A 15395-nucleotide genomic window follows, 5' to 3' on the forward strand; every position below is an offset into this window, starting at 1 on the left:
AGAGGCAGCCACACAAAGGCTGGCACGTGTTCACCTGGAGAAACAGTACAAAATGTTATAGAACAGATACAAGAAGAGCCATGATCTGTTAACAGGGTGGCTCCATCTGCACAAACTCGATCATTTAGAACCTTATTATGGAAGGCAAAATCTTTCACAACCCAAAAATACCTTAAATGTAAAACATTATCAACAGCATTTCATGATAGAGATATTAGCTGTTTTTTATTGGTGACATATGAATAACTTACGCAAAATTTATTTTATTGCCTTGGTAAATAACTTTATGTTTATCCACAGTATCTACTTGGAGTAAAAAAACTGAAAGTGCAAGAGACCATATTTTGACCTGTTAGGAACTCTGGACTTGAAAAATATTAAAATGTCCTTATTCTTTAAATTTTCCTCATTAAGTGTGAATATAAACTTGAAAAAATGACAAAAAATATCAGACACACATATTGCACAAGTTTTAACACCCATTTATTTATTTATTTGCCATATTTTATTTATTTGACAATAGTTGTTATGTGTCCACAGACATGAGAAAGAACTGGAGAACACTCAAAAGATAAATGTGAGCACTGTGTTTAGGCTGAGACCTGTCTCTGCTTTTGTCAAGTGATTCCAAGCAAGTGCACTAATCTTGGACCACCTCCCAGTATTAACATAAAGACCTCATCCACACTGAGTGAACAGGTGCAAAACAGATCCCTGATCTGTACTTTTCATTCTGCTGGGATACTTGACAAAGAGGGAGACATATTTTTTCATCATAAAACACAGGAAAATGGATTATCTGTGTGATGAGACCCAAAAAGGAAATCTCAATTTATATACAAGACAGAGCCAAGAGGAAGGGTTCCAGTTAATTGTTACAAGGATCATGAATAACAATACTTTACAAGCAGCACTTCTGGAATGGAAAGCTGTTGTCATTAGCAAGTTGTAAGGCAGGAGAGAAGGACAGGATTCAACGAAGAAAACAAGACCAGCATGCTTTGATCCAAAACCATGACATATGAAGCAAGCCGGATAAGAAATTTAACAGTTTCAGAATTGTCTCAGAAATTTTAACATGAAACTCTTTAGCTACTTGAACTAGATGCAATGCAAGCTGCCTACTTGGAAAATAAGTACTTGTGTGGCGGGTTTTTGTTCGTTTGTTCGTTTGATTTTCTTTTTAAAAGACTATGACAATAATAAAACAGTGAACAATGCATCATTAAAGATGCATTGTGTGCATATAAATTGGCAATGCAGAACATCCTATGTTCCAAAAAGCTGAATTTCATCATTCGATAGACAACACAAAAAAATAAAAATGCCAAACAGAATGTTTGCTCAGTGGCACCATATATTTTAAAACACGACCAGGTAGACTTTGACTTTCACAGTGTCAGGTTGCATTGCTCAACAGGTTGGCTGGCCTGTTGCACGCAGTCACTTGTTTACTGGCTATAAGTCAAGTTTGCCCACAGTCTGGTCCTGGCAGGAAAAAAAGGAAAGCAAGAGCTACACTGAAAAGGCAGACTGGCTGGCTGACCAGAGCTGTGATCAGAGAGGTGCTTTATATCATCTGCAATAATAAATGCCATTATAGGTTGTCATTTTGGCCTCTCATGTTTTTATTCTTATCTTTCACTAGGCCCTCTTGGTACAATACAAAATGGTCACACTAACAATAAAGAATCTCTCAACCTAAAATTAGTTACTACAGCAGCTAATCATGTATTAGATAACTGATATTTAGGCTGCAGTGTGGCTTTAAATCTAGTAGGTCCGCTTATAAAGACAACATTGTCAGCTTGTTCAGTGTTTAGAGGTTAATTGATATTAAGCAGACTTGAAAAATCAAAGAAAAACAAAATATTACAGATAATGCTAATATATGTGAAAGCTTAACTTTAATCACTTGTCATTAGATGTTGCGCTGCTATATAAGGTTATGGGGAAGGAAGAAGAGGAAGTAAGGTGGAAAAAAAGGAGGCACTATATGGTGCAAGATACTTTAAACCAATTAAAGGTCCATGTTTATACACCAAACTATGTCCTTTGGGTTGGTGTTTTTGCTCAGAGAATAAATGTTATACTTTGTTTTAATGTATGGACTTCTTAGACTGAGGTGTTATTTTTGTCTTAATTTGAATGGGAAGCTTTACTAAAAAGACAGTAAGCTTTGAAAACAAATGTGTGAAAGTCACACAAAAAAATACATTTTATAAAATTCAGCTTGTGATCATCTTAGCTTTCCATTTGTCTTTAGAGTTAAGTCAATCTTTCTCTAGTTTCTTGCTTATTATGAAAGCTTCAGTGTTATGTTCTAATTTTCTACATTAGAAAATAAACTAAATTTCTGAACATAAAAAGTGCATCTTAAAATAATACCATTCACACTCGTTGACATATATGCAAAACATAATCTAACGCAAAATGGTGCTTTGGTTTAAATAAAACAATAAATCATAAATATATAGACAATAAAGTGCCAAGCAACAAAACTGTTAGTGGTCTTGTCACAAATAAATAACATTGCAGAAGACTTACAATAGCAACATCATGGGGAGTGCTTTAAAAAAAAAAGCAAGGAAAGGAAACAGTTCTCTCTCCTTACAATGAATTATTTTGCCTTAGTTTAGCCAATGAATCCAGTTTTCATGGAACTACTTAGAGATACGATACAGGAAGAACACACTTTCATCCTAACATATCTGTCCTCATGCTACTTTTGAGCTTAAATAATTAGAAAAATCAGTTTTCCCTCTTTGCCATCTGATGTTTATGAAGTGAAGAATTTCATGCTGCATCAAGCAGATCCAAACTGAGGTATTTTACACTATAAGTATGACGTATATGAGGCTATCATCCCCACACTGTACACAGGTCTACATAAAGAAGAATCCAGTCTGATGCTTTTCCTTTGCCTTCCTGATACAATAAGTGGTTAATGTTTGTTTTACTACAGGGATGTACTTTTAGTAATGATAAAAGAGGAACAGGTCACATCTTTTTACAGCAATCTAGCAGTCTTACAGATAACATATTCCTACAAGTACATTAAAACTAATCAGAATAAGTCCCAAATATCCAGAAGAACTAAGCTGATAATCAGGTTTGATTGGTTAGTTTTCCTTATAAACTGTTCTAAAGTTCAAAAGGGAGCACACCATGCATGGTTGGAGGAGAGGACTGCAAAAACAGACCAAGGATGTTTTTTTGTTATGGGGCAGCGCTGGTCATCATATCTATGGAAACATTTGCTGTAAGGTTTGCATTCATCAGAGCAGAACGCTGACATGAGCTTTAAGATTGTTTGTTCTTTTGCAGTTTGTCCTCAAGGCTGGTTCACCTTTTAGAGCCGCTGAGCAGCCGGGAGCGACTGGACTGACTTTCTTCTGGAGAGCTTTGACCTGAAGGAAGGAAGCAGAGTTATAAATTATGTGTATTGAGTATCTAACTGGTTTATAGCATTTCTTATCCTGTTAAATAATACATTTCCAAAGAGTTAAAAGAAAGGCATATACAATGTCACAGAAGTTACTGTTTGCAAACTAGTGCTAAAAAAATGTTAATGTAAATATAAAAAGGCTGCCATGTCACACTCCGGAAGGAGAAACATACTCATTTAGCTAGGTTCATTCAGAGGAAATACAGAGCAGAATTAGATAAAATTAAACTGTATTCCAAACTGAGAGCAAAATCTTTAGCAGATTAAAGTTTTAAAAAATTGGGATTAGAGGAAAGGTTCTTGGTTTCATCCTTTTTTTTTTTCTTTTTGATTTTTTACGGCACTAGTGGCTCGTTTTTTTTGTTTTTTTTTTCAACAGTAGGCTGACAGGAAAGGGGGTATGAGAGAGGGGGAGAGACATACGGGAAAGAACCACAGGCCAGATTTGAACCCGGTTCGCTCATGTCGAGAACTAAGTCCTCCATACATGGATCGTGGATTTTGGATTGTAGCCTTGGAGAAATCTCAAAACTTAAGCCCTACAATCACATAAACAGTTTTTTATACTGCTGGACATGTTAACTGTATTGAACTCAATCATTTAGACAGTTGAGCAATGTAATTTCAGTTATATTTGTGTCTTTATTTAAAAAAAAAAAACAACTCTGTATATTATAGTTAATTTCAATTGTTTTATGTCCCCTCTGCTCTCAATATGAATGAACAATCCCTTGCCATGAAGGAAGGTTATAAGCAAAACCTCCCATGTTGTTCTAATATCTATGCATAATTTAGTTCTTAAAAAGAAATTGAAATTGGCTATAATATGTAAATATGCTCGCAGGTTAAAACTTCATAAAATCTAAAGAGTGGACATTAAAATGAAAATATATACTTATTGATGCAATTTTAGACATAACTTCTAAATTTTACTCTAATTTTTAGAGTTACGTGAAGGAAACCATTTGGAAAACTCCAAAGAAAGTTTAAGGTTGTGACTACTTTATTCATTTTCCACCACCTACCTGATGGTACCGGCTAGCAGAGGGTTAAAAGCATACAGCCAGTCGTGCATCTCTTTGTCATTGGCAGCCTGCAGCAGTATCCCACGATGCTCAGTGCACACGGCGAATGTGTTGGGTGTCTGCAGACGTGAAACATGCAAAGAGAGGTTATTAAAAGTCACCTATATGTAGCAGTGAAACCCTAACACTGAGACAGTTGATTTCTTAAATAAATGTTTAAACATACCCTCAGTAATGTCTGTTTATCTTCACTGTATTCCACTTTAGCAGACGATAAATTGATAACAGCCCTCTCCACGCTGTCCCTCTCGCTACGGTACAGGTAGACATATGGCCTGCGGACAACCACATAACGCCTCACCCAGCCACTGCTGTGGGGCTCCAGGAAATGCAAGTAGCCCTTCTTTGACACGATGGGGCTGAATGTACAAAGAAAATCAATACATGAGAAAATGAAACTATTTTGCAAACATGTTTAGAGCTAAAAAAATATAAGGCAAAAGGTAACAGCAACATCTTGAACTTTTTATCTCATGAGGAATATATATTGTGTGATTTTATGAAAATCCAACAAATAGGTGAACAGTTTTATTAATAACAAATGGGATATTTTTCAAAGTGATAAAAACAAATTAAAGGCTGATTGTTTTCCCACCTAACACGGATCTCCTGTATGTCAGGAACAAAGATGTATCCTCTTAGAGCTTTCTTTCTGTCCACTGGGCTGAAAGGGTCCAGGTCTGGTGTTGATGCTCCTGAGCCTGTTTCAGTGAGTCTACAAGACCACAGCAACTCATTAAAAAAGCTACACTTATGCCTATAGACTGTTTTTTTATATTTATTTTATTTTTTTATATTTCAGAAAAAAAAATCTAATAGGGGAAAAAAAAACATTTTAATCCAAAATCATTGAATCAATAAAAAAAATAATTATAGACGAAGCAAAAATCTATATTTTCCAAAGTGTTGGAAAAGATACCTAAGTATTTTACTTACCGAATGTCAAAATGACCATCCACCAATGATGGGCAGGTAGAGGAGGGAGTAAGTGTGCTCAGGCCAGAGGAGCAGGAGTCCCTCAGTAGTGACACCGACATTTCTGAAAGCTAAAAATCATCCCCCCCACACACACACACAGGAAGGAAGGAAAACAAAGAACAGCAACAAAGGAGGGACAAATACAGATAAAGACAAAACATATCAGCAAACATTTAAACAAGGACGACAGAGACATGCATTCAGAGAACATCTCAATTAGATTTTCGTCAGTTTCCATAATGTATAGAAGGAAATGTTCTGGAATTTGTCTTCATATCTAAGAGCCCCTTGTTTTAGTTTGCAGGCTTATAGTGTTATTAGGTTAGTGGAAACTTCACAGTCTCTAAAGATTTGAGAATATTAATTAGAGAAAATAGGGATGAAATTAGGGGGGAAAGGAGTTGATAAGGTAATAAAGATTAGGCTTTATCAAAAGAAAATTAATCTTTTAATCTAATCTAATCTAATCTGCTCATTTAACATCCTACGAAATCAATGTTGCTATTACAGCAAACTGCCTCATTTACACAGGTTTGAGGACACAGGTTTGAGACCCTCAAGTAAATCAATCTTTTCTCTTTTTTTAGTTTAAGGTTACTAATAATATCTATATATATTTTATTTTATTTTTTGCATATCTTAACTTATACAGGTTTTATTTTTGATCTTACACCTCATATACATACAACAGGTCACACTGAAATATACACCTTTTTATTGATATCACTCCATTTTCATGTGATTTCTATAATAATAACTAATTGAAAAGAACAGTACAGAAATGTCAGAGACTGGGGCTCAGACTCATGTACACTCTGCTTGAGGTGAACTTCACCGGTTAAACTGCAGCTTAGAGGGACTACGGTGAGATGACTGAACCAAATAGGAGGGATTTCTGCCGAGTTTAATATTTTAGTAATGTATTGGCAAGAGTTTTCAAATATAGTAGTTCATATTAGGAATATAATTTCTGTAAAATATGTATTTCCAAAGCCTAACTAACAATTAATCAAATTAATAATATTTGTGGTGTAAATTCTGAGAATAATTACAGAAAAACAATAAATAAAACAGCTAACAGCTCCCTATCTTACAGCTACTCAGTGCAGTCATGTAGATACACGCGTGCTACACATGCATTGTACTATTTAAGCTGACATGCATCCTAGTCATTGCATATTTTTCCAGTTTGGTAGGCATTATTTTAATAAGTGGTTTGTTAAAATGAAAAGTCTGAACCACATAAAAAAAATAGTTAAAGCAAAGATTACATCCTACAGAAATGTGGTGAGACAGATGATTGAGCAATTAAAAAAGTAAACCAAGGTCCCATGCAGCTGCTGTGATTTTTTTTTTTTTCTATTTTCTAATAGTACATATATAGATGAGGTAAAGAGTGTGTCTAAAAGGGAGAGAGTTGATATTTTTCACTAAAAATCATGCTGGATTTGATAAAACTAGTCAGCCTGCAAGTCCAGTGATCTGTGTGCTGTATTGATACCAGGCCTGAACATATTTCAGGTTTAAGGAAATGCCTAGTGTGGATTTACCACCTAGTTCTCCAATAGCTGTTAGCTCTGATTGCTCTACCCAATCTTATTCGATAGAACAAAAAGTTCCTTTAATAGAGCTACATATAGTAAATGTAAGCAAGTGTTAAAGCCAGATTTGATTAAAGGAATCAAACGATTAGCTGAGATATTAGTAAAGATGAAGATATAAGGGGTCGGGTTAAAGGGCCTAGGCTGGGGCTCACCTTGCTTTCACTGGCACTGCTGCTCACCTGGCTGTACTCTCTGTTGAATGTGTGCATCAGCAGACGCAGACACTGGGAAGAAGAAAGTAAAAGAAAAAAGGCATTTATTAAATAACAGGATGCAAAAAGGCCAGAGGATAACAGGAGGTTAACTTAAGCTATTGCAATCACCTTAGCAGCCAGCTCCCTCTGCCTCTGGTTGGGGCTGTCAGGAGTGGAGGGGGTACCACTCGGGCTGTTGCTGAGTACTGGGCTCTTTGCAAAGTCACAAATGTCACTGCCTTTGTAAAGCGCGTCCTGCCCTGCTTGAAGAGTTGCCTCTAGTTTTTCCCTCAGCAGGAGATAATGCCTTGTCTTCTCCACCTAAAACAAACAGAGACAAACCATATAATTCCAGTGGATATAAGACTTAAATTCTTCAGTTAAAGAATTGTCTGAAAAGCAACCTCTACCCACATATCAAAGGATATGTTCTAGACATAATTATTGAAAGCATGTTTAATTTGTTTTGTTTTTTTCCTTTTAAACATTTTTATTAACATATATAGTTGGACAAAAAAAAGACAAGTAATTAAAGCATGCAAATGAAATAAATACTAAAACCAGTTTAAAATCCTGTAACTAAAACATCAAAAGCATTAAAGATAATAATAATAATGCAAATGTTTCCCAGTGAGGTTATAACATAATATTACATTCATGTATCAAGGTGCTCCCCATTTAAAATATATATTTGTTGAATCTTTGATCACTCCTGTATATGCTCACTCCGTTGTTGTAAGATATACACCACAGACTACAGTTTTTAAAACTTCATTAGAAGGACTTTCATTACTATCTTAAAAATGTTCCTCTACAGGCTGTTAGAATACATAAAAGGTAACCCAATAGCAATTTCTTTTTTCTGATTTTTTTATTTGTCTTATTGGATGGCATTTGGTTTATAAACTGACCTCCTGCAGTAAGCTGAGCTTCTCCAGCTCCCACTGATGATCCAGAATGAGGCTGTCACTTCGGGGTCTCCAACCCGCCAGGTTCTCCTCCCCTCGCACGTACGCCACTGATGTGTCAAGCACCCGCCGACGACGACGTTGCATGCCTGACAGAGAGAATTCATATATAAAAACATTTTTTTTGTCCATCCAGATCTATAAAAGTATTAAATATGTAAATTCTTGTTGTTATTTATTATTTTCTTTAAGGTTTTTCTTCGTCCATTCACCAATTACCTGGACTTCCATTGTCAGCAACATGGCAGAGAGTGACCTCATAAACCCCGGTGACACGATTACTGAGAAAACAAAACAAAAAAAAGAGTCAACATCTCAGACAAAGATGTCATAGAAGCTACGATTGAGACATTTAAATTTAAGGATAGGGCTAATTGGGCTGTTTATGCATGTCTACCTCTCCGAGGGCCTGAGGCAGCCAGTGCTGAAGAAGTTCCTGATGGATCTGGAGGCTGGCAGCTTTGTGTCACGGGAGTAAAACACCACGCAGAAATCTTTGGTGATAACTGTTGGCTGAGTGCAGTTCTCCATCTATACATATAATAAAATAAAGGGACTATTAATAAGACAGAAAATATACTACTGAGCATCTGGTTTCCCTTTTTAACAAAATGCTATAAATATGTAAAAATGGGGGGCCATCTGCTATAACAACTTGGCATGGATATAAATAAAAAAAACAATTTTAAAATAATTCATTTACACAATACCAACCTTACTTAAGTTTTTTAAAAGTTTTTTTATTTAAAACACATGAACAATCATTGTTCAAAATCTAAAGGAGCCCCACCTATTACATCTAGTAAAGGACTAGTTCTGATGATTTGGGGAGATGTTCCATGAAGATATTACTTCCCTTCCCTTCACCTATAGTAGAGAAATGCTATGTGGTCAAGAGTTTATTGAAAAATGTAGTATACCTTTGCAAAAGCTAGTCGGGGGTTCCCTATCTGATCATGAGTCCAACTACAAATACTGTAAAGCACAGGAATGTGGCATTCTAGAAGCTTCAGTATAACTGACACAAGATTAAAAGTTTATGCCTTTCTTTGCAGAGATATGACTGACTCAGCAGTTGCTGCTCATCTGGTAATGTGCCAAAGTGGTTCAGTTTGTGTTCACCATTACCCTTATTTTTATTTCTGATCATAATGCTTAAATTTAATCATTAGTTTGCAACTTGGCTTCACTTACTAGCCCGTGTTTGTTTGTGTTAGCATTATGTTGCAGTTTCCATCTATTTTTATCTTTTGGTTAAAGCTTCTACTTCTGGACTGTTGGTTGAACTTGTGTATTTTGTTTCATGGTATATTCATGGTATTTGTTTTCCTTTTTATTCACTATTGTTCGTCACAGTATTTCCTGCTAAAATGGCTGAAGATGTCCGCGGGTAGTGGGGGTGTTGGAGCACCCCCTAGAGGCGAGAGGGGGTTTAAAAAAAATGTATTAAACATTCATTGCACAATTTATACATTTCTTATGAATAAATTGTAAAATGAGTTTGCCTTTTTTTATTTTACTATTTTCTTTAAAGCAACTTTTTGAGTTTTGTATTATCATAATTACCATTATGTAGATGAGTTTGTAATTTAGATTAATAATTTCGTTCTTGCTTGTCCTTTTAGATTTTGTTTATTATTTTTTACGTGTTTAATTGTGGTTTGGTCCACTCAACTGCAGGTGTGTTGCCAATTTGTTATAAAAACAGTGAGTTTTGGGAAGCTAGAGGGATGGTCGTCAGAGTTAAAAGTACCAAATAAAATCCTCAGAGGAATCTGGAACTGGTGGCTGATGCTGGGTTTTTTTTGTTCACCGCTTGCTGATCCTTGATCATACTACCCCACAGGCAGATTGATCCAGCCTCAGCCAACAAAAGTTCATTTAAACACACTTAGTTGGAACAAACAAGACCAAACCTAACATATTTACTGTAACATTTGATCATTTGACAACTATTTGCTATCCACCAATTTGAGAAATTATTTAATTTAAAAATAATTTCAAGTCATATAAGATTTTTATCTTGAGATTTTTTATCTTTTAATTTGAGCATTTAATTCTTAGGAATTTTATGCTTTCTATTGCAAATAAAAAAAAAAACAGCATTAATATTTTGCCTGGAAGTCAGTAAGGAATCAAACTAAATACAAAATAAAATCATATTATAAACCTGTATTTACAAAATAGGAGCTCTTCTGAGTAACTTCCTTATAATCACATTTTAGCTTGATGAATTGGGAATAAAATAAACAATTCAAGTCAGACTGACTTAATTAGTTTTACTTTGTTTTCATCAAGATACCTGAGCTGCTTTGATGAGCTCTGATAGCTCAGTGAAAAACAGCAGATCCCAGGCTGTTCTTTACATTTGTTCCTCTGATTAGTTTTGATGGGTTTCACAGCTGAAGGTGAATTTAAGAAAAAATAAATTTTTGGTTGATAAAAGCTTGTTTTATTTTTTACTTGGGTCCTCACAAACCAAAACACATCCCAGCCCTATTTTATTTTACTACCTAATAAATTAAATATTTTCATGTACGCCTTGCAATGCACTCACGGACCACTAGGGGTATGAGTACCCCAGTTGGGAATCACTGCTTTTAGGGTAACTTGGTTTTTAAACTACCTTATCGTTGGAAAACTGACTTTTTACCATGTTAGAAGAACATTGTTATGTTTGTTCCTATACTTGCTGATGCCTTCTAAAAAGAGACTTAACCTAAAGCAGCATTTTCAGAGCATTTCCAAACTTATATTACCTCCAGATAAGCAGAGAGAGTGATGTAGATCTTTTCCCCATATGGGGTGACCCTGTTCAGAAGCAGAGAATTGTGCATGGAGCTGTCCCATGCTGCCTCAAATCGATAGAAGGTTCTGCGATAACAAAAAAAAATTTATACAATTTTTAAAAATAAAAATGCAGTCTTTCAAATGACTCGCCGTATTTTGTCATAAAAAAAACAATCTTAATAAATACATTAAAAACATTCTTATACCTATGATCAACTCCCAATGAAACGCTGCCATTAAAGAAAAAAAAGAGAAAATAGGATAAAAATTAAAAACTACTCCACTGGAGCTGCTAAGATTTAAAACTCAGCAAATTTGGTAAATAGCTAAAAAATAAAAGCTCATATTAGCACGGTAGTGTATATATAAATACAAAAATAAAAAACAACCATCCTCACAAAAAAATATTGCAAAAGAAAATACAAAACCAGTTGTTATGGGCGGGCGACATAAGATTGGGGAAAGTCATACTTGTCATCGTGTTTTGGCCAAAAGTATCCGGAGGAGAGGATGTTGAGGGAGAGGATGTTGGGGTCTATGATGGTCTCGTCAGCCTCTGGTGTGTTTCGAATGCGACCTGTAATGATGAATCACAATAAAATACATTTCTTTTAAGCTTCTTTGCTGATTTGATATAGTTTTTTAGGATTTCTTTTAAATTTTTTTTACTGAACTAACTTGATCCAAGACACCACTCACCAATAACCAGCTCCTTCACCTCCTTCCACTCAATGTCATTTCCTGTTTCATGAGCAATAGTGACTCTAATCCTTCTCTGTATGCCCTGTGCAATCAAAGGATGATGGGAAAAATGGTTGAATGACAATAAAAATCATATGTAGGTGGAAACATGACGGTGAAATATAAAGAAAATGGACCTGATGTAAGAGGAAAGTCCCATGGCACGGCATCCCGCCTCTGTGATCAACAACTGCTGGGATGTAGCTAGAAAGGAGACAACAAAGACATAAATGCACTACATCTGAATATATGCACAAGTAGGTGACGTGTTTTCTGCAGAACTCTTTATCTGATTTCTGTTCAACATTCAAAGTGAGTAAGAATAAATAGGCAGGACTCACTCTCCATTAGCTTCTAGCTCACAGATCTCAAAGAAGACCATGAGATCATATTTGGCATGACAAGGTCCAGCGGTGGAGCGAGTCAGCGTGCTGAGCTTGGTGGCTGGCACTAAACAGATCAACATGAACAAAAACAAAACACAGATTTTGACTTTTTATATACCCCCTCTGATATCCTGGTCATATCTATATCATACCTACATACCTAAAACATTGCATATACACTTACCTTTCTTAGTAGTTTAAGCATTTTTATTATTTTACAGGGAATAAAGAGTCACACCAATAACCTATTATTGGGATCGTAATTTTACATTAAGACTTGTTAATTTTGTTTTAAAAATACAGAAAAACTATATCATCAATCGTTAAAGGACATGCAGAAAAAAAAAACGTTGACGAAAAAAAAAACATTGTTGGTTTACAACTTATTCTTAAAAATTACTAAAATTAGGAATAGGCTGAATAATTCAGTTGTACTTAAGATGACTCAAGGTTGCTTTATTCACATTAATCTTCTTGGTCCTACTTTTGTCAGCAGTTATAATATAGATACCTTAAAATAAGGGTAATTAGGTAATAAAACACTGCACCAAATATTAAATTATTATTTGAAGGAAGAATACTGGGTACTGCTGTTGACAATAGACTATTTAATCCAATAGAATATTAAATTAAATCCAATCCAATGAGAAAAACATAACTTCTTTTAAACCATTTCAAGAAAAAAGATCTGCAAAAACGTTTAAATTAAGGAATTAAATTTGGTCATAGGGGCATAAGGATACAGCAAAATACTTTTCTTTAAAAAGAAAAAAAGGAGGGGGGGGGTATTTTTGCCTAAAGTTATGCAAGATTTCAGACAGCTTATTTCTGTGCTTTGTTTAGAATGAAGAAATATGTTAATGTAGATGAATTAATGAGTTGTGTTCCCTGTTGATAATTTCTACTGACCTGGTTTGGACAAAGGCATCACACGTGGAAACTGCCTCCTGGAGGGTCTCAGAGGACTAAAAAAAAAAAAAAAAAAAGGAATCTATCACATAAATATTTTAATTGCTTCAACAACGATGCATGTTGGTTTGCTATTTTAGAAGAGCCAACATTATTCCAGACCTGATCAAATCTTTGCATAATGGAGGGAAAGGCTGTTTCTGATAGTGTCCGAACACCTCAAAGACGATAGGCTGAGTCTTAATATACTCCAAGAAAGACTTGGTCACCTCCACAGTGATCTAATAGAACAGAGAGGAAGTTACATTCAAGTAGACCCTCTAGAGAGCTGCTACTGTGCAGAGGCACCAATCGGTTTTGATGATGGGTTCTAACTGATTGCTGGCTGCTTACATTTTGTACATGATAGAATCCGAGTGGAGGCCCTCTGCCGGTGTTCTTTAGTGGCTCAGTTGAAAAAGCTTCATCGTGGCGATGGATGAAGCTGAAAAGTGAAATCAAGCATATTTTCAAAGAAATTACTACGACCGCTAATTTATGTATACCAAATTCAACAATTTGTACAGTATTTGTTTGTTTTTTTTTAATGATCAGTTGATTAAAAACAATTAAAATGTCAGCAGCAATCATTACAGTTCTACATAATACAGTAAAAACAACTATATCCAGTAGATGTTTCCTTAAAACCACCTTTAAACTCACTTAAACTGGCAGAAAATGTCGGCATATTCTGCTGAGATGCTGGAGGCCTGGAGGACGGTGACTCTGAAGGTGAAGGTGCTGCCGATCTTTAAGTGGGACAGAGCTTTCTCTGGAGACAGCTCCAGGGGAAGATCCAGACCTAAACTCTTCGATGGGCTGTGAGGGGCCTCGTGAGTGGCTGCACGGTACAGAGATACTGAGAAACTCGTGTCAAACTGCTTTTAATTTAATACATTCAATTATTGAAAGAAACAGAGGTAAACAAAATATCAATATGTGTTTAAAGCATTGGTTGTTTTAATGAAAACTATTAGATGCTGGACTTTGGGAGTCTGGTAAAACTGTTGTTTGTTGTTCTTTGCACAAAATTTTGAAATAATATTTTGAAAGATTTGCCGGGCAGACCTACTGCCTGCTCACCTTCACAGGTGTTGTTGTTCACTTCATCTGCTGAGATTCCCATTTCAACGTTTTGTCCTTCTCCCTCCACAATTCTCAGCTCCTCCTGAGAGGTGTTGGAATGTGACATACCACCAGGACACGACTCAATCTGAAACTAAAACAAGGTACTGTTGCTGCAAGGTTTTCTTTTTCCTAGATTTAACATTCACTGTCAGAAGTATGTATGCTATTTATTTTCTACTAGATGTAAAGAACAAAACTGTAAATCCTCCAAAATACCTTCTCAAACTGGTGGTCTTCAAAGGAGATCTTGGCAGTGCCTGACTGTCTGACTCCGGATCCATAATCAGGGGCCTCTTCATCAGCTTAAAATATAACAGACCACAGATTGGTATACCTGCATTTCAGTTGTTTTAACGCAGTTCATCTAATGTTGCTAACATAGCATTTTGTGTCTACCTGATATGGCCTGCACGGCCACCCTGAGAAAGCCTTTGACCTCTCCCTTCTCGCTGACGATGGCCACGCGGTGAACCAGCGGCACCGGATACAGCAGGTTACTTAGGTACACAAAAGCCCTAAGTAGAGGAGTGATGACAGGTTTTTGGTTGGCAGAGCTACAGGTTAGACAGCAGGATATTATCTTTGCTTGTATGATAACCAACCTTCCAACAAGACGGAACCAGGGGAAGCGGTCGTAGAAGGGGTCCCCTCCTGTTAGAGCATGGTCACAGTCCTCCACAGCACTGCTGGGCAGCTCTGCAGCTCGGTCATACATCTCTCTCATCAGGTCCAGCCTCTGCCTGCAGGGGGAACCATAAAACAAAAAAAAGCTGAATATTGGTGAAACCATTTGTTTGATAAACAAAAAAGATGATTAATAGGATCAAAAGTTTACTCTAAATTCAGTAACAGTCAGTGTAAGAGAGGAATGAAAGAGCTCAAAATGTTTTAAATACTACGTTGTTGTTACCTGAGCTTTTCGAGAGTCCAGTAATGAGTGGCGCCGTTCTTCTGATCCTGCACTTCAACAGCTACAATAGTTTGAGGGAACGATCGCCTCTCTCTCTCCTTAGCCACACTGGGAGGCAGCAGGTCAGGTGGCAGCGGGGAATAAAGAGTGTCTGTCAGCAGGACGAACTGGAACTGCACCTGTGGAAATACAACACAATATGGACCACATGTCTG

At 36.2% G+C, this 15395-nt stretch overlaps 1 protein-coding gene across 7 annotated transcripts in view; it reads right to left on the bottom strand.

Annotated features, from left to right (window-relative positions):
• Positions 1 to 466: 466 nt before the first annotated feature.
• Positions 467 to 15395, bottom strand: part of kif1a (kinesin family member 1A) — a 30689-nt gene continuing 15760 nt past the window's right edge. For 3 of the 7 annotated variants that reach the window (XM_015372538.1, XM_015372532.1, XM_015372537.1), the window contains 25 exons: positions 15181 to 15359; positions 14873 to 15010; positions 14667 to 14785; positions 14487 to 14572; positions 14226 to 14361; positions 13806 to 14001; positions 13497 to 13587; positions 13266 to 13384; positions 13104 to 13159; positions 12150 to 12258; positions 11946 to 12012; positions 11767 to 11851; positions 11539 to 11644; positions 11274 to 11297; positions 11037 to 11151; positions 8675 to 8808; positions 8497 to 8558; positions 8221 to 8366; positions 7439 to 7630; positions 7268 to 7339; positions 5470 to 5579; positions 5129 to 5248; positions 4700 to 4892; positions 4474 to 4592; positions 467 to 3410 (listed from right to left, as the gene is read on the bottom strand). In XM_015372538.1, the coding sequence (XP_015228024.1) occupies positions 3353 to 3410; positions 4474 to 4592; positions 4700 to 4892; positions 5129 to 5248; positions 5470 to 5579; positions 7268 to 7339; positions 7439 to 7630; positions 8221 to 8366; positions 8497 to 8558; positions 8675 to 8808; positions 11037 to 11151; positions 11274 to 11297; positions 11539 to 11644; positions 11767 to 11851; positions 11946 to 12012; positions 12150 to 12258; positions 13104 to 13159; positions 13266 to 13384; positions 13497 to 13587; positions 13806 to 14001; positions 14226 to 14361; positions 14487 to 14572; positions 14667 to 14785; positions 14873 to 15010; positions 15181 to 15359 (2832 nt within the window). In that variant the 3' untranslated portion in view covers positions 467 to 3352. The remainder of the gene's footprint in view (positions 3411 to 4473; positions 4593 to 4699; positions 4893 to 5128; positions 5249 to 5469; positions 5580 to 7267; positions 7340 to 7438; positions 7631 to 8220; positions 8367 to 8496; positions 8559 to 8674; positions 8809 to 11036; positions 11152 to 11273; positions 11298 to 11538; positions 11645 to 11766; positions 11852 to 11945; positions 12013 to 12149; positions 12259 to 13103; positions 13160 to 13265; positions 13385 to 13496; positions 13588 to 13805; positions 14002 to 14225; positions 14362 to 14486; positions 14573 to 14666; positions 14786 to 14872; positions 15011 to 15180; positions 15360 to 15395) is intronic. The other 4 variants (XM_015372539.1, XM_015372535.1, XM_015372533.1 and 1 more) reach the window with 3 other exon arrangements.

Source organism: Cyprinodon variegatus, unplaced genomic scaffold, assembly GCF_000732505.1.
Source record: "Cyprinodon variegatus isolate N-32 unplaced genomic scaffold, C_variegatus-1.0 Scaffold73, whole genome shotgun sequence".
Taxonomy (NCBI): Eukaryota; Metazoa; Chordata; class Actinopteri; order Cyprinodontiformes; family Cyprinodontidae; genus Cyprinodon; species Cyprinodon variegatus.